At 41.9% G+C, this 25,416-nt stretch overlaps 1 protein-coding gene across 5 annotated transcripts in view; it reads right to left on the reverse strand.

Annotated features, from left to right (window-relative positions):
* The window catches only part of LOC136874486 (melanization protease 1), a 186,204-nt gene that overhangs the window by 110,824 nt on the left and 49,964 nt on the right, over positions 1-25,416 (reverse strand). For all 5 annotated transcript variants that reach the window (XM_067148116.2, XM_067148114.2, XM_067148115.2 and 2 more), the window contains exon 2: positions 21,665-21,769. In XM_067148116.2, coding sequence (XP_067004217.2) covers positions 21,665-21,769 — 105 coding nt within the window. The remainder of the gene's footprint in view (positions 1-21,664; positions 21,770-25,416) is intronic.

Here is a 25,416-nt window from a genome sequence, read left to right on the forward strand (position 1 = left end):
AGCATCTCTTGGGCTTTGTGCGTTGGACTTAGCCTGTAAAACCGCCCGTTAATGATATCTACCACATTAATCATCCTATCGAAATGTGCACATGAGAAAACACTTTTGGAAATTGATGTCCATTATGACTGGTAGATTTCCATTAAAGTTGGTCGTGTATATTATGTGGAAGGGCAAAATCACTGAATCGATCTTCCTATGAGCCCCCCAGTAAATTCAGGGATTTAGAAATAATATTGACTCTAAAACCCACCCCGAGGCAGGCGCATTCTACATATGAAGTTTGGTAGAAATATATCCCGTAGTTTTTCAGTTATAAGAACTTAGACAAATCGACAGACAGACACCAAAACTAAAAAATATGCAGATGGTCATAATTACACCTGAAACGGATAACTGTACGAAAATTTCGCCAAAATATTCAGTGTACACACACACGGTCGTTACGATTTTATCTATATAGATTATATTTTGCAAAATATTTATGAAGCACAACTGTTCGATGCAGTTAGAAATGAAATGGCGTATGGCTTTTAGTGCCGGGAGTGTCCGAGGACATGTTCGGCTCGCCTGGTGCAGGTCTTTTGATCTGACCCCCGTAGGCGACCTGCGCGTCGTGATGAGGATGACATGATGATGAAGACGACACATACACCAAGCCCTCGAGCCGGCGAAATAAACCAATGATGGTTAAAATTCCCGACCCTACCGGGAATCGAACCCGGGACCCCACTGAACAAAGGCCAGCACGCTAACCATATAGCCATGGAGCCGGACGATGCAGCTAGAGGAAAGAAATGACGTATGGCTTTTAGTGCCGGGAGTGTCCGAGGACAAGTTCGTCTTGCGAGATAAAGTCTTTTGATCTGACGCCCATAGGCGACCTGTGCGGCATGATGAGGATGAGATGATGATGAAGACGACACATACACCTAGCCCCCGTGCCAGCGGAATTAACCAATTATGGTTAAAATTCCCGACGCTGCCGGGAATCGAACCCGGGACCCCTATGACCAAAGGCCAGCACGCTAACAATTTAGCCATGGAGCCGGACTTCGATGCAGCTAATACTAACTGAGCACTGCAACGTTACCGCATGCTAGTGCACAGCATGGCTATCCCTGAACTTAAATACCGCATTTCTGTCATTCTGTTAGACATTTTATCATGACGTACAGTAGTGGTGATTAGGGGGCCGAGGGGGCGCAGTGCTCCCCCCATCCCAACTTTATGGAGAAAAGATATTCCACTTTAGCCACCTGAACATTTTAAGTTTCGGCAGACTGAAGAACCTAAAGTTATTTCCAAAACTCGCCTGAAACTAGAAATTAAAAAAAAAATTACAACCCCTACTGCTTTTTGGTTATTTGCTTCCTTTAATTTCTTTCATTATTAAGAAAAATAATACCGGGCGAATTGGCCGTGCGGTTAGGGAAGCGCAGCTGTGAGCTTGCATCTGGGAGATAGTGGGTTCGAACCCCACCATCGGCAGCCCTGAAGATGGTTTTCCGTGGTTTCCTATTTCCACACCAGGCAAATGCTGAGGCTGTACCTTAATTAAGGTCACGGCCCCTTCCTTCCCATTCGTAAGCCTTTCCTCTCCCATCGTCACCATAAGACCTATCTGTGTCGGTGCGTCGTAAAACCTATTTTCACCCCAGGCAAATGCTGGGGCTGTACCTTAATATTAAGGCCACGGCCGCTTCCTTCCCATTCCTAAGCCTTTCCTCTCCTATCGTCGCCATAGGACCTATCTGTGTCGGTTCGACCTAAAACAAATAGAAAAAAAGCACAAAATATCGTTCGTTGCGGTTAACCAATCAATCAATCAATCCTGATCTGCATTTAGGGTAGTCGCCCAGGTGGCAGATTCCCTATCTGTTGTTTTCCTAGCCTTTTCTTAAATGATTTCAAAGAAATTGGAAATTTATTGAACATCTCCCTTGGTAAGTTATTCCAATCCCTAACTCCCATTCCTATAAATGAATGTTTGCCACAATTTGTCCTCTTGAATTCCAACTTTATCTTCATATTGTGATCTTTCCTACTTTTAAATACGCCACTCAAACTTACTCGTCTACTAATGTCATTCCACGCAATCTCTCCGCTGACAGCTCGGAACATACCACTTAGTCGAGCAGCTCTTCTTCTTTCTCTCAATTCTTCCCAGCCCAAACTTTGCAACATTTTTGTAACGCTACTCTTTTGTTGGATATCACCCAGAACAAATCGAGCTGCTTTTCTTTGGATTTTTTCCAGTTCCTGAATCAGGTAATCCTGGTGAGGGTCCCATACACTGGAACCATACTCTAGTGGGGTCTTACCAGAGACTTATATGCCCTCTCCTTTACATCCTCACTACAACCCCTTAAACACCCTCATAACCATGTGCAGAGATCTGTACCCTTTATTTACAATCCCATTTATGTGATTACCCCAATGAAGTTCTTTTCTTATATTAATACCTAGATACGGTACTTACAATGATCCCCAAACGGAACTTTCACCCCATCTACGCAGTAATTAAAACTGAGAGGACTTTTCCTATTTGTAAAACTCACAACCTGACTTTTAACCCCGTTTATCAACATACCATTGCCTGCTGTCCATCTCACCACATTATCGAGGTCATTTTGCAGTTGCTCACAATCTTGTAACTTATTTATTACTCTATAGAGAAATAACATCATCCGCAAAAAGCCTTACCTCTGATTCCACTTCTTTTCTCATATCATTATATATATAAGAAAACATAAAGGTCCAATAATACTGCCTTGAGGAATTCCCTTCTTAATTATCACAGGGTCAGATAAAGCTTAACCTACTCTAATTCTCTGAGATCTATTTTCTAGAAATATAGCAACCCATTCAGTCACTCTTTTGTCTAGTCCAATTGCACTCATTTTTGCCAGTAGTCTCCCATGATCCACCCTATCAAATGCTTTAGACAGGTAAATCGCGATACAGTCCATTTGACCTCCTGAAATCTTGCTGGAATCCTACAAGTTGAGCTTCAGTGGAACAACCTTTCCTAAAACTGAACTGCCTTCTATCGAACCAGTTATTAATTTCACAAACATGTCTAATATAATCAGAAAGAATGCCTTCCCAAAAACTTACATACAATGCATGTCAAACTGACTGGCCTGTAATTTTCAGCTTTATATCTATCACCCGTTCCTTTATGCACAGGGGCTACTATAGCAACTCTCCATTCATCTGGTATAGCTCCTCCGACCAAACAATAATCAAATAAGTACTTCAGATATGGTACTATATCCCAACCCATTGTCTTTAGTATATCCCCAGAAATCTTATCAATTCCAGCCGCTTTTCTAGTTTTCAACTTTTGTATCTTATTGTAAATGTCATTGTTATCATATGTACATTTTAATACTTCTTTAGCCTTAGTCTTCTCCTCTATCTGGACATTATCCTTGTAACCAACAATCTTTACATACTGCTGACTGAATACTTCTGCCTTTTGAAAATCTTCACATACACACTCCCCTTGCTCATTAATTATTCCTGGAATGTCCTTCTTGGAACCTGTTTCTGCCTTAAAATACCTATACATACCCTTCCATTTTTCACTAACATTTGTATGACTGCTAATTATGCTTGCCGTCATGTTATCCTTAGCTGCCTTCTTTGCTAGATTCAATTTTCTAGTAAGTTCCTTCAATTTCTCCTTACTTCCAAAGCCATTTCTAACTCTATTTCTTTCCAGTCTGCACCTCCTTCTTGGGTCTTTACCATTCCTTACCTCCCTTAAAGGTACAAACCTGTTTTCGCATTCCTCAACAACTTTAAACCCATCCCAGAGTCTGTTTACATTTTTACATTGCGGTTAACCAATCAATCAATCAATCAATCAATCAATCAATACTGATCTGCATTTAGGGTAGTCGCCCAGGTGGCAGATTCCCTATCTGTTGTTTTCCTAGCCTTTTCTTAAATGATTTCAAAGAAATTGGAAATTTATTGAACATCTCCCTTGGTAAGTTATTCCAATCCCTAACTCCCATTCCTATAAATGAATATTTGCCACATATATCCCCACCGATCATAGTTACTTTTTAGAAACTGCCTCATGCTTGCTTTATCAGCCAAATGGTACTGCCTAATAGTCCTACTTTTAAGACCTTCCTTTCTATCACCGATTCGTACAGCGCCACAGCAAGTAGTGGAGACCCCCGCAGCAGCATGTAGCATGTGCTGTGAGAAAGGGTAGTAGGGGTAAATTTTTGCCAAGGTCATGGACACTGAGGTATGATTAACCCGCCTTGTGCGCGCATTCGTCAGTCTGGCAGTCTCACTCAATAAATGTGTCTGTAATTCTATCCAGTGTCTGTTACTTTGTTAGTGTGTAGTCAAATACTAAATTACATTTTAATTCTATAATCACGCCGAACTTCTATTTAATTGTAATAAAGTGCAATTATTCTTCCTTTGCTGAATGTTTTATTGTGTAGTATTGAATTATTACCGCACTTAAGTAGGCAGATTCAGACTTTATGTCTCTATGGAATTTCATTCAGAGAGCATTAAAAAGTTACTATTTTGTAGATTTTTCTATGTTGATGTTCCTCCCCCTACTCCTCCCGCTATAGACCTCAGACTTCAATACTTTTTGTTGTCCATAAACAACTGGTGACGTAACCAACAAAGAATCAAATAAACATACTGTATAAACATTCAACTAAACGTACTTTCCATTTGTGGATACCTAATCCGAGATTAAAGCTAAGTATGAGAGGATAATTTGATGTGTACAAATAAAATTATATGAGCAATTGAATTAGAGATAGCTGCCGTAGTGGGAAAGTTGTGCTGTGCTCGGCTTGGCGAATGTAATAGGAGAGCGTCGCACATAATAGCAAGGACGTCAGACCTCGTACGGGCTGTATGAGTAACAGTTGACTACAGGATGGGCAAGACACAAGACCTCAGCGCATTCGATCTCGGCCAGATTGTCGGCGCCAGACGTATGGGCAACTCTATCTCTGAAATCCTGCAGGCAATGGGCTTTCCAAGGGCCACCGGATCAAGAGTGTACAATGAGTACGAGGATCTGGTCAAAACCACTGCTGCCAGGGTCAATTGTCGTTTTATTTATTCGAGTCATAAACAAACAGAATATGTAGATACAGAAATGATAAATTAAGTCACACCACGGTAGACCAGTGACGTGCAACTTCAACAGCGTTTGGTGTCGCGATGTGAAGATTCTCTACTGTACAAGATGCAGGGCACAGAATGCAATCCAGTAGATGTTCAGTAGTCTGGGGTTGTTCGTAGTCGCAGTTAAAGTTGTCAACACAGGGAAGAGCCGTTTCCGGAGATTGTCGTGATAAACGACGCGTTGATGAAAGGAGTCACCATCGCCCAACTCAGATCGCAAGAGCGGATAGACGAGCAACAGTGCAACAGATCACTCGTCAGTTCAATGCTGGACAACAACGTGTGAACAGCCATACCATTCAGAATCATTTCCTGGTCATGGGCTGCGGAAGCCAGCGTCCCACGAGGTTATCTCTGCCACCCCGATGAAAGTCTATAAGGTGGGTACTCACTGGGAGGTTGCAACATGCAACGCAACAGTTGCTGCAACCATATTTTTCTAATGAATACGTCTTGAGTTTCGTTGCTGCAACCGTTCGCAGTGAGGCGCGCTGTGTGTTCGTTGACGTGTTCCAGGCACATTTCGTAGTCAGGACGCGCAGAGGTCATGGAGTGGACGGAGGAATCCTGTCTAAATTTAATAGAAATATATCGCAATTCTACATTATTATGGGACCCTTCAGTGAAGTGCCAAATGATTTCAATACCAATGACGTCTCATACAAAAAAGATATGTTTAATGAAATTAAATAAAATTAAATGAACCTTACCTCTGTGTGATCTTTTAATTCGCTGATGATTGCTTGACACACTTGTGGTACAAATTTACTTATGAATACCGGACGAGTTGGCCGTACGGTTAGGGGCGCGCAGCTGTGTACTTGCATCCGAGAGATAGTGGGTTCGAACCCCACTGTCGGCAGCACTGAAGATGTTTTTCCGTGGTTTCCCATTTTCACAACAAGCAAATGCTGGGGCTGTACCTCAATTAAGGCCACGGCCACTTCCTTCCCAGTCCTAGCCCTTTCCTATCTCATCGTCGCCATAAGACGTATCTGTGTCGGTGCGACGTAAAGCAAATACAAAAAATATTTATGACTTGCTTGGATATTGTGAAGTGATACTGCAAGCTGGTGAAGCTGTCATCGGTGGCTAAAAATCTCAAAGTGCCAATTTATCTTGAACAGATATAGCTTTTCTAAATTTCGTGTCCCTTGTTTTTATTTTCGGTTCAACCAAATTTAATAAATACTCGAAATCGGTCTGTGATATACGAGTGAAATTCTTAAAATATCCACTTATTTCTTGCGATTTCAAATCCAGAAGCAAATTGGAATTAGCTTTACCTTTGTAAAAGTCACCTTGCCACCAACGACGGGGGTGTTTATATTCCTCGATTAGGTAATGCAGCAAAATATACACAGCACTTATGACGAGTATACTGGACGACATTGTTGCATGTGTCACAACGAACGCTGCGGACCTACTGGTGTTCGCATTGAGGTTTGAAGAACGTACGCATTATACAAGGTTGCAGCAACCGTTGCGTTGCATGTTGCAGCCTCGTAGTGAGAACCCTCCTTTAATGGGGCTTATGGTTCCAATCTGTAGCTAGCTTCAGGTAGTTTCCGTCCCCGATTTTAGATGGCGGTGGAGATCATTCATAACGTGTAGATAGTTGTACGAAGGTTCTGTAGATAGCAGGCAAGTAGGCATGAAATGAGCAATATTAATAATTAAAGGCAGTTTGTCTCGAAGTGAAGTATTTCAAGTCTAACGTCAATCAGTGGGCCCTTCTAACAAAGAATTAGTCGTATCACGTCAAGTATTATGGAAATAATATTGCTGGATTGCAATGAATCCGACTTTACCCAATCGATTAACATTGTTCGAAATTATATCGATTTTAAGGGATAGTTCCCATGATGCTACAGTATTTGTGTTGTTTGAATTCCAAGTGCCCATGTGCTTGCTTATTGGAAATATATCTTCGCCAGTCCTCCTGAAATCCTGCATTTCCTGTTTGAGTACACCTCAGGGGCTGAAAGCTGAATGGTTCTTTTAATGTAGTTCTCATCATCATCATCATCATCATCATCATCATCATCTGTTTACCCTCCAGGTTCGACTTTTCCCTCGGACTCACCTCTACCGCCTCAAGGGTAGTGTCCTGGAGCTTCAGACTCTTGGTCGGGCGATACAACTGGGGAGTATGACCAGTACCTCGCCCAGGCAGCCTCACCTGCTGTGGGGAACAGGGGCTTTGTATGGGGGATGGGAAGATTGGAAGGGATAGGCAAGGATGAGGGAAGGAAGCGGCCGTGGCCTTAAGTTAGGTACCATCCCGGCATTCGCCTGGAGGTGAAGTGGGAAACCACGGAAAACCACTTCGAGGATGGCTGAGGTGGGAATCGAACCCACCTCTACTCATTTGACCTCCCGAGGCTGAGTGGACCCCGTTCCAGCCCTCGTACCACTTTTCAAATTTCGTGGCAGAGCCGGGAATCGAACCCGGACCGCCGGGGGTACCAGCTAATCACGCTAACCACTACACCACAGAGGCGGACTAATGTAGTTCTACGAGTATATATTTCCTGTTTCAGTGCATTTAATTCTGTTATTATTATTTTCGTGTGGTACATGTATATTGATGCGATACCCCATTCTCTTGCATATGATATGCTCTGCTGTCTTGCCTTTGACGGGATTTCTTATTTGTTGTAATATCAGCTTTGTGTTAATCTGTCTATCATTCATTTTAAGTTAAAGCTGCTTTGAGATGTGCGATTATGTTCTCAGTAACATAGTATGCAATAAGAACTAGGGGTATCAGATCATTATTTACAACACAGTAAGTACTTGGAAATAAAAATATATGAAGTACAATGTATTGGGCATGGAAGTAGTAGAACCCCTCGACCTCCTGCATGCTAAACCAAAACTCTATCCACTGCACCAACTGTACAGCACGACTAATACGTGCTGACAGAGGTAGTTACCCTACTTGTGGTTACAGTGTTTGCCAGATTGCCACTCTTCAACGTTCTTTTTCTACCGGATATACTCGCAGGATGAACTTTTGAGAGAGAGACTTTTTTATTGCTGGCATGTGAGGAGTCGCGCTGCGACGCCCGAATGCGCGAATTTCGCTTAACCCTGTATATATTTAAATACTGTAAGGTACCGCAATCAACATTTCGCTAAGAAGTAGAAGAGGCCCTCGTAATCACAATCGAACGTCACCGCTCCACATCCCTCTCAAGCGTGTTCGCTCTCTTCCTTCACTGTGACGTATGCTTGCTACGTAAGCTGCCCGCAATTACGTCAGGCCACCCGGCTGCACTGGGCTAGCCTCAACGGCCGCCCAGCTGAGTACCTCTGCTCCAGCCCATCGCTCCCCAATTGTGGTTCGAAGAGTACTCCACGGATGTGAAGATGGTTGCCTAGCCCCCGAGGAGCCCCGATCTCAATTTCGTTGAGAACTTATGGCATGCTGTCGAGGGGGATGTGCGTGCCGTGGACGCTGCTCCGAACAATATGTGAAAGTCCGGCCTCGCGGTGTAGGGGACAACGCGTCCGCCTGTCACTCGGCGGCCCCGGGTTCGATTCCCGGCCAGGGCAGGGGGTTTTAATTGTAAATGATTAATATCCCTTGCCTGGGGACTGGATGTTTGTGTCGTCTTTAACATTCACATTCACCACTTTACACTTCTGCAATATCCAAATACACGCAGCTTCATAAAATATGGTGCACGGTAGCTAGAAGAGCATTTTTTTTAATGTGCGAAAGGGCCAACCACGGTTCTCACGTGAACACTTTAATATTTCGGGATGATACATAGCCTGTGTTAGTAGAGCCTCCGTGGCTCAGGCGGCAGCTCATCGGCCTCTCACCGCTGGGTTCCGTGGTTCAAATCTCGGTCACTCCACGTGAGATTTGTGCTGGACAAAGCGGAGGCGGGACAGGTTTTTCTCCGGGTACTCCGGTTTTTTCTGTCATTCATTCCAGCAATACTCTCCATTATCATTCCATTTCATCTGTCAGTCATTAAGCATTGCCCCAGAGGAGTGTGCCGGCCGGCACAATTCCTATCCTCGCCGCAAGATGGCGGTTTCATTCATTCCATCTCTGACCGGGTCAATGACTGGAAAACAGGTTGTAGGTTTTCATTTTCACATAGCCTTTGTTATTTGGAAAGGCATCTTTCAGATGGTGAAAGAAATTTCAAAATCTGTCCAGTAGTTTCTGAGATTACCCGTTACATATTACCTCCTTATATATCACCATTAATTAAAATACTGTAACCGACAACTTCACATGTCACTTACTACCCGTATTTGCAATCAGCTGTCACGGAGTTTTCGCCCGGCGGCGATACTAGCGCTGGGTAACGAACGACAGCAACATACAAAGCAACCTCAGTCAGCATACTTTCTCTTCTATTCGTCATACTTTTACTGATTTGTAACTGTAAAGCACAACCTTTTGCTACAGCTACTCACACGCAAATTGCCAACAGGTATGCTGGCTTTTAAATTTCAAGTGTCATTTTCTCATTAACTAAGGCACATACCCTCGGACACGTAGGCCTATCTATTTATTAATTATTGACGTAGATCTTAGACCCGTATTCACCGAGTAAAAGCTTTTACCTTGGTTTAAAGCTAAGAAAACCAAGATAACAGTTACATTTGTATTTACCAACATTATCTCGGATAACGGTTATTATCTCGGTTTAACATTTTGCCGGAGAAAGGTTGGCCGGTAGAACAGGAAATCTAAGATAATAGCTTTCCAAGATGGCAGCTCGTAGATGGCTGGAATATTTAACTGATAGAGAAAATACCGAGCTCGATAGCTGCTGTTGCCTAAGTGTGGCCATTATCCAGTATTCGGGAGATAGTGGGTTCGAACCTCACTGTCGGCAGCCCTGAAGATGGTTTTCCGTGGCTTCCCATTTTCATACCAGGCAAATGCTGGGGCTGTACCTTACTTAAAGCCACGGCCGCTTCCTTCCCACTCCTAGACGTTTCCTGTTCCATCGTCGCCGTAAGACTTATCTGTGTCGGTGCGACGTAAAAGAACTTGTTAAAGAAAAGAGATAGAGAAAATCACAACGACGAGCTACAAAACCACGCTTATGCAATAAAACGTCCTAGATGGATAAAAAGAATGAACTATATACTTCGAAGACTACGATGACAATGATTTTGAAACACATTTTTCTTGGCTCTAGGACATTTCGTACCACGACCGTCTGATTACCTGAGAAGTATCAGCCGATGACTTTAAAAGATTTACGAGAGGACATTCCGTACCACTTGAAAGAGTGGGAACTATTGCGAAGTAAAAACAATATCCTAATGAATGTAATACTACTGGCGCAGAAGCCTCCGCACGGTGTGACCACTACTGGTGTTTTAACCTTCCGTCGAGTACAACTGATCTGACTGGCACACGTGTTCTCATTTCGTATTCGTCATTCTCGGGGGGGGGGGGGCGGGCTATATAGCTACTTCCACCTTTCAGTAGTATCCCATTTCCGCGTGACCTTCAAGCCCATATCGGCCAGTTCATCAGAATCTTTTATTTTACTTGATAATGAAATAATGCAGTAGTTTATAAATATTCACAATAATGGTAATACAGTGAAATCTCCGTAGAACGATTATCGATACAACGATTCTCCCCTCTATAACAATTATTGTGGTCCCGGCATGAAACCCATTGATACAACGTTTTTTTTCTCGATGCAACGATACTCTTTATAACGAAAAATCTCTCTACTTCGATCCATTTTTCAGTTCTCTCCGACGACCATCCCCTCTGTACTACGATGATTTAAGCACTAAAAAATTATCAGGACCATATGTAACTGCGTAATGAAGAACGAACTTTTCAATTGTGTAAGCAGAGGAAGCAAGTGATTACTGTATACTGTACGATAGCTGCTTATCTGAGGGTAGGTTTATTGTGCAACTCTAGGAATTCACCAGGTATAGAATTCCAAGAAGGTCTAGAAGGAAGGGGCATACCTTTCGAATTTAAACAATAATATAGTAGCTGTGGAATAGCCGTTAGAAACCGTAGCTCTCTCATTTTAGTGTACATTGTTTTGACACATTGTCGTACATTCCAGCGACTGTTGTCATTGCCGCAGTCGTGTTTCACCCTGGAGAGGTAGCGCAGGTGGTTTGAAGTGCTCTTTTCTGTATTGTACGTACATTACTGTATTCTTCACAGCATGGCTTCACGTTCCCGGAAACAAATAAGTCTACAGCAGAAATTAACGAATAGATGGGGGAATGAAACAAACAGACTTAGCAAGAAAACACGGCCTTTCGCAATCGACAGCGGCTACGTTTTGGAAGAAACGAGGAAACGTAAGAAATCAAAATGCTGTAAATCCTGGAAGAAAGCGCATAAAAACTGCGACGTACAGCGACGTTGATGATGCAACGTTGAAGTGGTTCAATGAAAAAAGAGCCCTCAATATTCCAATTAACTTTGTGCCTAAGCTAGAAAGTTTACTAACCTGCTGGGTACAGGCGACTTTAGAGCCAGCAATGGGTGGCTTATTAGGTTTAGAGATCGTCATGGAATAACTTTTAAATCAATTCAAGGAGAAGAGAAGTCTTCTGTGACAGGTGACGCTGATCACTGGTGAAGTAATTCAATGAAAGAATTAGCACAGAAATACAAAACCAGAAGATACCTATAACGCTGACGAGACTGGGACTTTTTATCAACTTCCCTTTGAGAAAACATTTTCTTTGAAAGGAGAGAAATGCAGTGGAGGCAACAAACCCAAGCAACGTTTAACTGCTCTCCTGTGTGTGAACCAGACAGGAACGCACAAACTCCGGCCATTCGTAATAGGAAGAAATCTTTTAGCCTAGATGCTTCAAAAATGTTAAAAGTTTGCCACGTCATTTTAAAATCACTCTTTGCAAAATTACATCTGTCAAATTTTCTGATTCTTTTTTAATGTGTACTGTACTGCACACTGTGCCTCAATACGAGTTTTCTCATTTCAAATTTTAGTTGACTACAACGCTACTATGTTCTCAGAGTGGCTTCTGAAACTGGATGCTGAAATGAAGAAGAAGAAGAAGAAGAAGAAGAAGAAGAAAGGAACATCGCACTCATCGTGGATAATTGTGCAGTTCACAAGCAACTACCGGTCCGGAGGTCTTCTACTTCCCGGCAAACTGTACCTCGATCCTGCAACCTTTAGATATGGGAATAATGAAGTGTCTTAAAGGGAACCAACTTGGTCGACAGGATTATCACAAAATTAGAAAGAAATCTGTCAAATGCGTAACAGGTTAATATAAAACAAGCATGTGACATGGCAGATGCAAGCTGGCAACGAGTGAAACCGGAGACCGTGAGGAATTGTTGGAGAAAGGCAGGATTTTCACCTGAAGAAGAGGATGCCTGCGACGATTTTGAGTATGACGCGAGTGTGAAAGTACTGGATAGTGTTCTTTCTAACTACGACGAACAGCTTGGTGAAAATGAAAATGTTCCACCAGCGGAAGAATACCTTTCGGTTGGTGACGAAATCCGTGTATTCTCTGAACTCACGGATGAAACGGTTACGTGCCAGATGCGACCGTGCCGGATGTGACCCGGCCATTATCGTGCCAATAGCGACCGAGCGGATAAGCACCGTGCCGCATGCGACCCATCAGTCACTTACAATTGATCTGCATTAAGGGTTGTCACCAAGTGGCAGATTGCTTATAAGTAGCTAACTTGGTCTTTTCTAATATACCAAGTGGCAGATTGCTTATAAGTAGCTAACTTGGTCTTTTCTAATATAAAGGTCTGACACCGTTGTTAGCAGGTTCGAGTGCCATTGGTCGAAAGTAAAATATAATAATGTTGCTGGCTTTACGTCCCAGTAACTACTTTTATGGTTTAAGGAGACGCCGAGGTTGCGGAATTTAGTCCCGCAGGACTTATTTTACGTGCCAGTAAATCCACCGACACAAAGCTGACGTATTTGAGCATGTTCAAATACCACCGGACTGAGCCAGGATCGAACCTGCCAAGTTGGAGTCGGAAGACCAGCATCTCAACCGTCTGAGCCGCCTGAGCCACTTAGCATGGATGGAAAAAATTCACCATCAGAATGTTGGCCGGCAGGGTAGGAAAGTTGGTGGTAGACAGTTTCTAATCACTAGATTGCATGCCAAAGGCCGGGATTCAAATCCAAACCTTTTCTCAGTGTTCAAATGGAGTGAGGGGATATGATGCCGTTGATGGTGATTCGGCCGTCGGATGGCGACGTAAAGCATTGAGCAGACCCCTTGGTATTATTCGAGAGGAGTAGGCTACGTGCCGAAACCGGGTTTCATCTCTCCCTACTTCATTATCATAATCCCACATCCAGACGCGCAGGCCGCCCAAGGCAGTCAGGTAGGAAGACCTGCACCAGGCAAGCCGAACACGTCCTCGGACACTCCTGGTACTAATAGGACACGATAAATAAGTAGGCCTACGTCGTAAATAATTTCAGAGAATTAGGATCTTTTTTATTGCTAGTGGCATTACGTCACACCGACACAGACAGGTCTTAAGGCGACGATGGGATAGGAAAGGGCTAGGAATGGGAAGGAAGTGGCCCTGGTCTTAATTAAAGTACAGCCCCAACATTTGCCTGGTGTGAACATGGGAAACCACGGAAAACCATCTTCAGGGCTGCCGACAGTGGGATTCGAACCCACTATCTCCCGGATGCAAGCTCAGGGCCGCGCGCCTCTAACCGCATGGCCAACTCGCCCGGTAAAGACGTAAACGCATCACCATGTTTCATATTGTAAAACGAGCTTCCCCCAGAAGTGTTATGTAAAGTAGGGGCAGTAGCTGCTTATAGGACTTATTGAAATTGCATTGCACTTCGTTTAGCTTACCTTATCTTGGGTGATGACAAAACTTATCAAATGACAATTTGTTTGTCAACGCCGGTCGCATCCGGCACGGTTACAGATTATGCGGTCGCTAGTGGCACGGGTCGCAAGCGGCACGGTCGCATCTGGCACGCCACCGATGAAACAATTGTGGAGGAAAATCAGAGAATCCATGCGGCAGATGAAGGAGGAGAAGAACGATGTAACGAACCATTGCTTACTCTTCCACATGCTATTGCATCTTGTGAAGCGCTGCAGAATTTTCTATCGAGTGTTCCATGTGTTCCGGAAAATCACTTAGTGAACCTTGACACGATCAGGTCTTTTGTGTGTTTCACTTTCTGTAAAGAAAACTGTCAAACAGATTACCATTTCAGATTTCTTTAAGTGAAGTAGTTTACAATAGTGAAGTGCTGCATAATGTGAATAACAGGTGCTGCAAGTGTACGAAAATGTAATTACTCCACATTGTCAACATGACTGTACTCTGCTGAACGTAAGTAAGATCCAGTACTGTAATTTCGTATTTCTTTCTGATATTTCTGTTCTCGCAAATCGCATACACTGTATTTGTAGTAATTAAATTAAATTAAATTGTACCATGTGGTAGGTAATTAATGTAATTCAATTTCCGAGTTTTAATCTGTTCACCAATTGACACGAGGTGTTATTCCAAATTCTCTCTATAACGATAACTCCTCTACAACAATGTAGTATGTTTTGCGTCTGTAAGGTATCGTTGTATCGAGATTTCACTGTACCTCGTATTATCAATCCTTATGCTCGTCAGGCGCATTGCTCTAAACACGATGTGTACCTATTTCTATTGCATTGTTTCAGAATTTATACTTCAAAAATTCGACTTTCTTATGATAACAGGGCATATTTACATTAACATAAGTATAGTCCGACTCGTTCGCTGAATGGTCAGCGTACTGACTTTCGGTTTAGAGGGTCCCGGGTTCGATTCCCAGCAGGGTCGGGGATTTTAATCGCTTCTGATTAATTCTTCTGACTCGGGGACTGGGTGTATATGTTCGTCCAAACACTCTCCTCCTCATATTCAGACAACACACCACACTACCAACCACCACAGAAACACGCAATAGTGATTACATCCTTCCAGATGCCTTTGCTGGCAGGACCTAGTGTTTAGAGTGCACTATGTCTTCTGGTATAGGCTAGAGCAATTTTGTTACTTTCATAGATCTGTCTCTGTCTTATCCTTGGCTTTGACAATATGAAAGTGACTGAGGTATGAGCGATGCTAGTAATGCCAATTCCTTATGCAGCCCGTCCCTGCTATGAATGGTGTGAAAATGTTGCTCATAGGGTCGGCTGATGCATTTCAGTGAGCTTGGCAGACTGATATGTAATAGCAATTCTGGCTCGGTGAGGAAAGCAACGGGAAACTACCTCACTCCTCATTTCCCTAGTACGCCTCTTCAGTGATGCCTAGGCCATCTGTGACAGCTAATGGCAGAGCTGTTGAGGATCCCACCAGCGGAAGCGCTGACGGACTGAACATACATACATACATACATACATACATACATACATATAGGGTTTGTGCCAGGAAGGGCATCAGCCGTGCGACGCAGTTCGCACCCGTGTCCCCACTGGTGTGGGAAAAAGCGGCAGGAAAATAAGAATAAGTTATAAGTATAGTTTAAAGGACTATTATTAAAATTGTATAGAAGTCGACTGTTAGGCTCATTACACCCGCTGGCGTGGAAATGGAATTCCAGTTTGACATCAAGTGGTACGGATTGTCCTGGCGTAAATATTTGGATTTTATGGAAAAACCGTTCGGAGGTAGGCGACGACCTTCGTGGTACGAAATGTTCTCAAACATCAAGTGGTACGAAATGTCCGGACACCTTTCAGGTTATCTAAAGCTTCCACAGTCAGCGTTAGCCATGAACGAATATAACCTAGAATTCCTAACACACAGGTAAGCCTAAAATAAATTATCTATTATACCATATATCTTATCCCTATATCGGTACACGACTGAATGACTTTTAATGAAGAATTCAGGAATATTGCCTTATTTTTTTGAGTAAAATGTACAATGTGTAGGCTATGATTTGTTTTCTTATTCCCTATGATGTTAATGTTTCCTGCCACCAAATTGAATAACAATTCCTTCTCTTAAAAAACCATATTAGGCTTCTTTCTTCGTTTCTGGTTAGTAGTGGGCATTATTTATAATCAATTGTTTGCAAACCCCGAATGAAATCAAAACTTGTTTACATTTCGATACTAGCGGCAGCACATAGTCATTTGTTTTCCGCGCGTTAGTATGAAAAAATGTAAAGTTCAAAATCAGATTGAAACGAAAACTTAGTTTTGGTAAACCGAGATAATAAATTCTGTGGCGAATACGGAAGTGAGCGTTAACCGAGATAATGATATTATGCGAGTTTTTGGAATAACAGCAACAGTAACTGACGTTGGTGAAGTTAGAAAGTGGGAAACCACGGAAAACCATCTTCAGGGCTGCCGACAGTGGGGTTCGAACCCAATATTTCCCGGATGCAAGCTCACAGCTGCGCGATCCTAACCGCACGGCCAACTCGTCTAGTTCGGGAAGATTAACAAGGTCATTTCGCCATTCCTCTTAGATCTAAACAGACCGTGCTCGAACAGTAATTACCGAGCTCGATAGCTGCAGTCGCTTATGTGCGGCCAGTATCCAGTATTTTCCGTGGTTTCCCATTTTCACACCAGGCAAATGCTGCGGCTGTACCTTAATTAAGGCCACGGCCGCTTCCTTCCCACTCCTAGCCCTTTCCTGTCCATCGTCGCCGTAAGACCTATCTGTGTCGGTGCGACGTAAAGCAACTTGCATTCATTCGAACAGTAATTAAGCCTTCACTTCTCATTCCTCAGGGACCTTTGAAACCTGTACTGCGATGACTTTGCTTTATTCTGTGACACTGTCAATGATGTTCAGATGAATCAGTATTTGTCTCTACGGAAACACAACTTCCTTGAAGTTTATCCGGAACACGTGTTACAAGGAAATTCAACCTAAGTTTACTGGTACTGTATCTAGGGAATTACGTCAATGCCACATTACGAGTGAGGTCAGTGACGGCTTGGCAAATTGCCACAGCAGTCAAGACTGGACAAGTGAGTACTAAACAACTCCTCGCTGAGCCAACTTTTATCTACACAGCGGCTGTTAGTAAACCCAAGCAGCCAGTATTCGGGAGATAGTAGGTTCGAAGCTTTGAACTCCACCGTCGGCAGCCCTGAAGATGGTTTTCTGTGGTATCCCATTTTCACACCGGGAAAATGCTGGGGCTGTACCTTAATTAAGTCCACGGCCGCTTCTTTCCCAGTCCTAGCCCTTTTCTGTCCCATTGTCGCCATAAGACCTATCTGTGTCGGTGCGACGTAAAACAAATTGTATAAATAATCCAAGTAACTTTACTATACGAGAAAATTCTCATCGTGACAACTGCCTCAGCGTTCTACGACGTTTGACCGAGCGAGTTGGCCGTGCGGTTAGGGGCGCGCAGCTGTGATCTTGCATACTGTCGGCAGCCCTGAATATGGTTTTCCGAGGTTTACCATTTTCACACCAGGCAAATTAAGGCCACGACAGCTTCCTTCCCAATCCTATTCCATCGTCGCCATAAGACCTATCAGCGTCGGTGCGGCGTAAAGCCAATTGTCAAAAAAAAAAAAAAAAAAACGATATTTGAAACGCCCTGAATGGACCATAAAGACAAACAAAATACATATTTGAAACTCTGCACTTAGTGAGAAACGTAGAACTCCAAGGGATACAAATTCACTCTTTGTAGATCAAGGGACATGGCGGTACTGAACACAGCGAAACAGCTAATCTCCTAGCCAAACAAAGTACAACCTCCGAATCATCTTTGTTATTCGTATGAAAGGTCGTGAGAAATGGTCAGTGGAATGAACTGCAAGATACCTTCACAAAGGACAATATTATTTTGAGCTTCAAACGAATATACCTACAAAACCATAGTTCTCCAGTATTATCTCACCAGACGTCAACTTACATCAGTAATACGCATGAGACTTGGACACGGATGATATGCCAACCATCTTCATCGTATTAAAGTACTCGACTCCCTTGCGTGCGAATATGACCACCCCCAACCCCCTCCCCCATGTTTGGCAGACTAGAACCGTATGGTACTGTATTTATTTGTACAAAGTACAGTGCAGCACGAACTGTGATGTTCACAAAACTGATGAAAATCGAAACTCCACTTCCTATACGCGTGGCAAGTTTACTTCGTCCTTTTCATCACTGTGTTCACAAAATTTTAGCTAAATTTCTCAGAAATAGTGACTTAAAAATAGAATTGCTATAGGTGATTATTTTCATTTAATTTATTTAACCCAAATTTGTATGTAGCAGTTTTCTGACACGAGGCTACACAAAGGAATGAACTGTGAACATTAGAGCATCTAGTAAAAGAATTATCTTAAAAAAATATTGCAAATGTCGTTCTCTGTTTACTCCGTTCAGCAATATTTTCATAATACTACTAGTATGTAAGCCAATCTTCGACAGTCAAAGTAGTATGTAGAACGTAATTGGAAAATTGAAAGGAACATGTTAATAACTTAGGAATAAAAGTTACACTTTCCATGTCAATTGTATAGAATCGTAACAGGAATTATGAAATTCACTTATGGGTCATATTGAGTGCAATTGTAGGTGGTAGTTGTACTTTGACGTTTATGGATCTGAGAACTCTTGAGATATAGGCTCATTGTTATCCATGGATAAAGATTGCAGTGGAGAAATACGTCCAGAATCTATATAAAATTTGATATAGTTTGTCCCTGTGCCTCGTTGCTTGTGACAGAGCAGGGTAAATTTAGAGGAAATTGTCTCCAAGTAAGAACCAATGATGTGTCAGAATTTCCAAATTTATCTTTAGAATAAAAATGCGTTTTTACTGAAGCTGAGCCCATCAGAATTTCTACACGAACAGTATTTATGTCTAGCTTTACCACAGTCAAACAGTGGAGAGACGGCGTGAATGACATTAGTAAACGAATAAGTGTGAGCGGTGTTTTTAAAAGTAGGGAAGATAACATTGGAATTCAAGAGGGCAAACTGGGACAAACACTGTTGTTAGGGATTGGAATAATTTACCAAGGGAGATGTTCAATAAATTTCCAAATTCCTTGCAATCTTCAGAAAAGACTAGGTAAACAACAAATAGGAAATCTACCACCTGGGCGACTGTCCTAAATGCAGATCAGTGGTGATTGATTGATTGATTGATTGATTGATTGATTGATTGATTGATTGATTGATTGATTGATTGATTGATTGATTGATTGATTGATTGATTGATTGATTGATTGATTGATTGATTGATTGATTGATTGATTGATTGATTGATAGATAGATAGATATTGCACATTCCAGTTATATGATTCTGCTAAATTAAAATGAAAAATGGATCAACTTCAGTTTCTTGTTTGCTGTATTAATTGTGTAACAATCATTTAACACCTCTGCATTATTAAGGTATTTATAGGTAAGACTAATTCCGTTCTTTTAATTGAGAAAACGTCTCATGATGTTTTTTTATTTTCCACTACGCTCTCTGCAAGCCAGTGTCACCTTAGTTTTCTCGTACCCTTACTGTTGCTGCTGGACTGATTCTAATTTCCACTGAACTTCAACTAGGCATATACGTAAAGAATAAAAACGAGTTTAAAATATCTAGTCGTTCAACACGTGCAGGTAGCGCAAGGATTAGCGCATGAAGGATGACGACATATGGTGTAATTGGCAGCAGTATATCAGGCACTGGCTAATGAAAAAAATTGCCGTTTGCATTTCGCCTGTGATTGATTGATTTCTTGTGATTTCTATTCACCCAAATCCACAGGAATTGTGTCGGCTTATGCTCCTTTACTGACATGTCTAAAGGAAGTTTTCCGTGATTTTCCACTTCTTCTCCAGGCAAATGCCCGGATGGTACCTAACTTAAGGCCACGGCCGCTTCCTTCTCTCTTTCTTTTCTATGCCTTCCAATCATCCCATCCCCCATAAGGCCCATGTTTGGCATAGCAGGCGAGGCCACCTGGGCGAGGTACTTGTCCTCCTTCCCAGTTGTATCCCCGATGAAATGTCTCACGCTCCATGACACTGCCCGTGAGACGGTAGAGGTGGATCTCTCGCTGAGTCCGGAGGGGGGGGGGGGGGGGAACCAACCCTGTACGGTAAATGGATAAACGGATAAAGAATATAAGAGATTATTTTTTTCAAGTAAATGGCAAATTATTTGAAATGGTTAAAAATCACAAACTAAACAGTTATTTGAAAGTTCTAAATTACAGTAGGTATCATGTTTAGTATCACTTAGTGATGAAACCCACTTAATGTCTCTTAGTTAACATAAGTTCGGCTCCATGGCTAAATGGTTAGGGTGCTGGCCTTTGGTCACAAGGGTCCCGGGTTCGATTCCTGACAGGGTCGGGAATTTTAACCATAATTGGTTAATTCTCCTAGCACGGGGACTGGGTGTATATGTCGTGTTCATCATCATTTCATCCTCATAAGACGCGCAGGTCGCCTACGGGAGTCAAATCAAAAGACCTGCACCAGGCCGTACGAAAGGAAGTCGGTGATTTTCTTAAGATCGGCATTCTGTGAAATAATTCTAATTGTAACCGTCATTTTACTGTTTACTGGTCGAAAAATAAATTCGTAATTCAGTCAAATATTTCTCAGGTAACTGTAATTCAGCCGCCCAAAAAGGTTGCAACGAGACAGAAACGCTTGGACGTGTGCCAGGATTCTGCAGAAGTTATTAGGATTGTTACATCGTCACCATCTATTAAGAACATCAATTGCTCAAGGCCCGAGGTAGCGAGGATGGGAGGTGCACGAAGAAGTTCACTGCGCCTCGGTAACGACTCAAAGAGAAGAACGGACATCATAGCCATAAGGAAGAGTATAAAGGGATTGTGTTAGATCCTACCATTCCCTTCGTAAGGGACCTGCAACAGGCTCAGGGTGTTAATCTGGTAAAACAAGCAGTTTATACGCCATATCTGCCATATCTACAACCAAATATAATATTCCTGTTCGTCAATGGGTTGTCAGAGGCCTCCTGTTTGGATCCAGAGGTACCCTGCCGAAAAACACAGCCCCTATCCTTCACAATTAAAAATTCCTCCCGACATAGAGAAAATCTTATTACAGATTATGAGAGATTCCCTGCAAATTATACAGTTGCATTTATACCTGAAATCGTAATCTCCTTTCGAAGAATGTTCCAGAAAAAAGAATTTATTTCATTATTACAGTATATAAGTCTACTGTAAGTTATGTATTCTGGACCATTATGGTCTCCCTCGCTGGTGAACAGATGATTTATTTTTTAATAAATCTTACTTCTACTTTGGAAAATATAATTTATGAACAGTAAAAGCAGTACAGGAGACAATGAAAAAATGATCATTAAAGTTGTCACATTTAAACACACACTATTTCCATTGATCACAGCCGGAATCGAACACATTATCTTGGAAAATGAAATAGAAAGACTAACCAACCACGCTGCTATTATCAGCTGTAGCAAAATAATAATAATTGGCTTACCTCTCAAAACGATTGATAGCACTATGGTGAGACTCAAGACCAGCAAAAGGGTGACCATCGCTACACCCCATAGCATACCGCAGCGACGAGATATCGTACAGAAGTCTGAAAAAGTAGAACATCGTAAGGTACAATGAAAATCTAACAGGAAGTTAGGTGTAGAACCAAGTTGATTTTTAGTGGGAAGAATTATCTAATAACTTTTAAATTTCCAGCTAAAACTAGATTGAGCGTGGGTGGCTCCAGCGACAAGGAATTACCTGGGATAAGCTGAAGAAAGATTATTGTTATTATTATTATTATTATTATTTATTATTAAAATAATAATAATAATTGTTGTTGTTGTTGTTGTTGTTGTTGTTGTTGTTGTTGTTGTTGTTGTAACATGACAGGGCCTCTCCTTAGAGTTAGACAGTACTTTAAGCACCTAGATATTTGTGACTTCTTGTGGAGATACACTGAAATTTGTGTTAATATGCAGTTCTGAAGCCTGCTCACATATCTCCTTCTTGGTTAGGGGTGCCACCTAAGAGCTGCTGTTTGAACATTCTGTTATAGTTATCTTTAAGGAGAATTGTTATGGTCGGGGGTTGGTACTTGCTATTCTTTGTTCATTTTAAGGAAATACAGTAGAGACAATACGCGACACTGCGAGATATCGAGGGACAGCGATTAGAGCTCTCTCTCTCTCTCTCTCTAGCGGAGTGACCTGAGAGTTACTGATTCTGTCATAAGAGCACGTGTATTTGTTTGTGAAGTTTCTGGCGTTATTTATGCGTTTGAATTAAGTTGACATAAGTAAATAGTAGGGTGTGTCATTCCTTTATATCTCCTCTCAATATGAGTGGAAAGATATGCGCTGTGTTTGGCTGCAATAACTATGAAGTGCAGAAGGATTCGCGGTCTTTCTTCCGTTTCCCCCGTGACAATAAAATGTAAGTAAATATTGTGGTTACACATATATTCTTCCAGTTACAAAGAGATTTTTATAGTACTTCCTAAACTTCTGACCTGCGCGACCCACATTTTAACCGGCTTATTTTATTGTATAGTGCAGCAGTTAACCTTCAATACCGATGTGTTGTTGTAGGTGTGATCTGTGGGTTTGACTTAATTCAGGAAAATACATATGCATATGTGTGTGGCTGGTTGTGTTCCAAGTTACCCCATTTGGAATGCCGTAATGCGTTGTCAAGCACTGAAGAAAATATGGGTGATTTAAGAAATGTACATATTTTGTTGAAACAATATGATGATGCAAATTTGCTTTACCCTAATGTAATGGCATTATGGCAAGTATTGCTAATAGGGAAAGTTTGAATGTTTTTGAGGCTAAATTTATAGATTTTCTTTCTGTTAGTAGGCTTCAAGTTAAAAGGAAAATTGTCCAGCTCTTAAATGTAAATACATTGAATCATGTGTGTAAGGAATGTGCCGATATTTTTGTTGACAAGCGTTTTAATGTGATGTTACAATGCTTTTAAATGAGAAAAAAAGACAAATCTAGCCGTGAACGTTCAGGCAGGAATGTTAAAACTAAAAAGGTAAAGCATAAATGAAAGATCAAACCCTTTCACAGCAGTCTATTTCACATCTTGGTTATATGTCTAATTTCATTCTTCCAATAATAACCTGTTAAATAATTCTTCATTCATTTATCCAGAATTGCTTTAGCAACTTTGAAGTTAATATCTTAGTAACACTTTCTTTCTAGATGTAATTTATTTATCCATTTCTGCATATACATTTCCATTGTTATTTGAATTTAGCGCTAATTTTCAGGTCACACCACTAAGAGCGCCACTTGCGACTTGTCTCCCATTTTAACAAGGCTAAATCCGAAAGTGCCGCGTATTGTCTCTACTGTATTTGTTTTAAGAGTTGCTCCTATTGTATTAATTAATCAATCAAAGTCTAGCTTGCCATTGTAAATAAGGCAGTCACATGCAACTTTTTTTACAATTTGTTTTTACAACGCACCAATACAGATAGGTCTTATGGCGACGATTGGCTAGGAAAGGGCGAGGAGTGGGAAGGAAGCCTTAATTAAGGAACAACCCCCGCATTTGCCTGGTGTGAAAGTGGGAAACCACGGAAAACCATCTTCAGGGCTGCCGACAGTGGGGTTCGAACCCACTATCTCCCGAATGCAAACTCACAGCTGCACGCCCCGAACCACACGGCCAATTCGTCCGGTACAGTCACATGTCTCCCAGAGACTATATTGACTGGTGCATCAACAAATGAGGTTCCCTCCTCGCGTAAGGCAGCTGGTGTGCTGGGGCAACATCCAAGGTAGGCGGCTTCTTTATCCTAACATGTGAATTCTAGAATAATCTAGTGGCGAGGGTAGATGACAGCGTTCCCCTTAGCACGTCAAGTTTAGGGTCGGGCCATAACTATTTTTGAATTGAATGTAGGGAGTTTCTAACTTATATTAAATTTGTATAATGTAGGTTTTCTAGGTTTTCAAGTTGCGAATGTAACCACCTTAATGGGTTTAATGTACTACGTAGATATTGCTTCATTATATCGTTTTGGAGGCAAACATATGCCTTTCTTTAGTGTATTATGCAGTTATATTAGATATTTTATGTACATAGATTAGGTATTACATTCAGATTTTACGTAGATACATACATAAATCTTCATTTTATACTGTTACGCCTTACAGCGTTCAGTCTTCAAGCCCCCCGGTATATTAACTAAGCGCTTGTACTATTCTCAATTTGCAACTAGGTCTGTGGCCTCGTTTATTCCCAAATAACCTTTCATTAAATCATTAAAAATTGAGTCTAAGCATTGTCTCCGGGGTCTCCCTCTACTTCTCTTACCCTCTTTAACCGAGTCTATTACTCTCTTAACCGAGCTCGATAGCTGCAGTCGCTTAAGTGCGGCCAGTATCCAGTATTCGGGAGATAGGTTCGAACCCCACTGTCAGCAGCCCTGAGGATGGTTTCTCGTGGTTTTTCATTTTCACACCATGCACCTTAATTAAGGCCACGGCCGCTTCCTTCCTACTCCTAGCCCTTTCCTGTCCCATCGTTGCCATAAGACCTATCTGTGTCGGTGCGACGTAAAGCAACTTGTAAGTAAATTATTCTCTAAGGTGATCTATCCTCCTCCATTCGCCTCACATGACCTCACCACCAAAGTCGATTTATACATACAGTTTCATCCATCTAATTTATTCCCAACTTAGCTTTTACTCCTAATTTCAAGTACCCTCTTCCCATTGCACTCCCCTGTTTGTACCAGCAATCATTCTCACAACTTTCAAGTTGAATCGTGGTATGGGTTACTGCAGTCACTTTCTAGCTCGTTAACCATAGGCAACGTTTGAATTGCCTATTAGGTTGTCCCGAGAGTCGGGATATCAGTTGCTATAGAATAGGAGTGGGAATGTCGGACATATTCTGGATAATGATGCGTGGCCCTCCTTGTGCTCAGCCAACCAGGACTACACAATCTACCGGTGGTTCGTTAACCGTAGCAGCAGAAATTCTCACTGGGATTATGTGTACATAGTGTAGCGTCTTACTTCACAGAAATTTACCGAGTTCAAAATGTTTTAAGCAAACCTTGAACAGACCTTTATGTTTTCTTATGTATATCAATGATATGTGTAAAGAAGTGGAATCAGAGATAAGGCTTCTTGCAGATGATGTTATTCTGTACAGAGTAATAAATAAGTTACAAGATTGTGAGCGGCTGCAGGGTGACCTCGATAGTGTTGTGAGATGGACAGTAGG

The sequence above is a fragment of the Anabrus simplex genome, chromosome 5 (genome assembly GCF_040414725.1).
Source record: "Anabrus simplex isolate iqAnaSimp1 chromosome 5, ASM4041472v1, whole genome shotgun sequence".
NCBI lineage: Eukaryota > Metazoa > Arthropoda > Insecta > Orthoptera > Tettigoniidae > Anabrus > Anabrus simplex.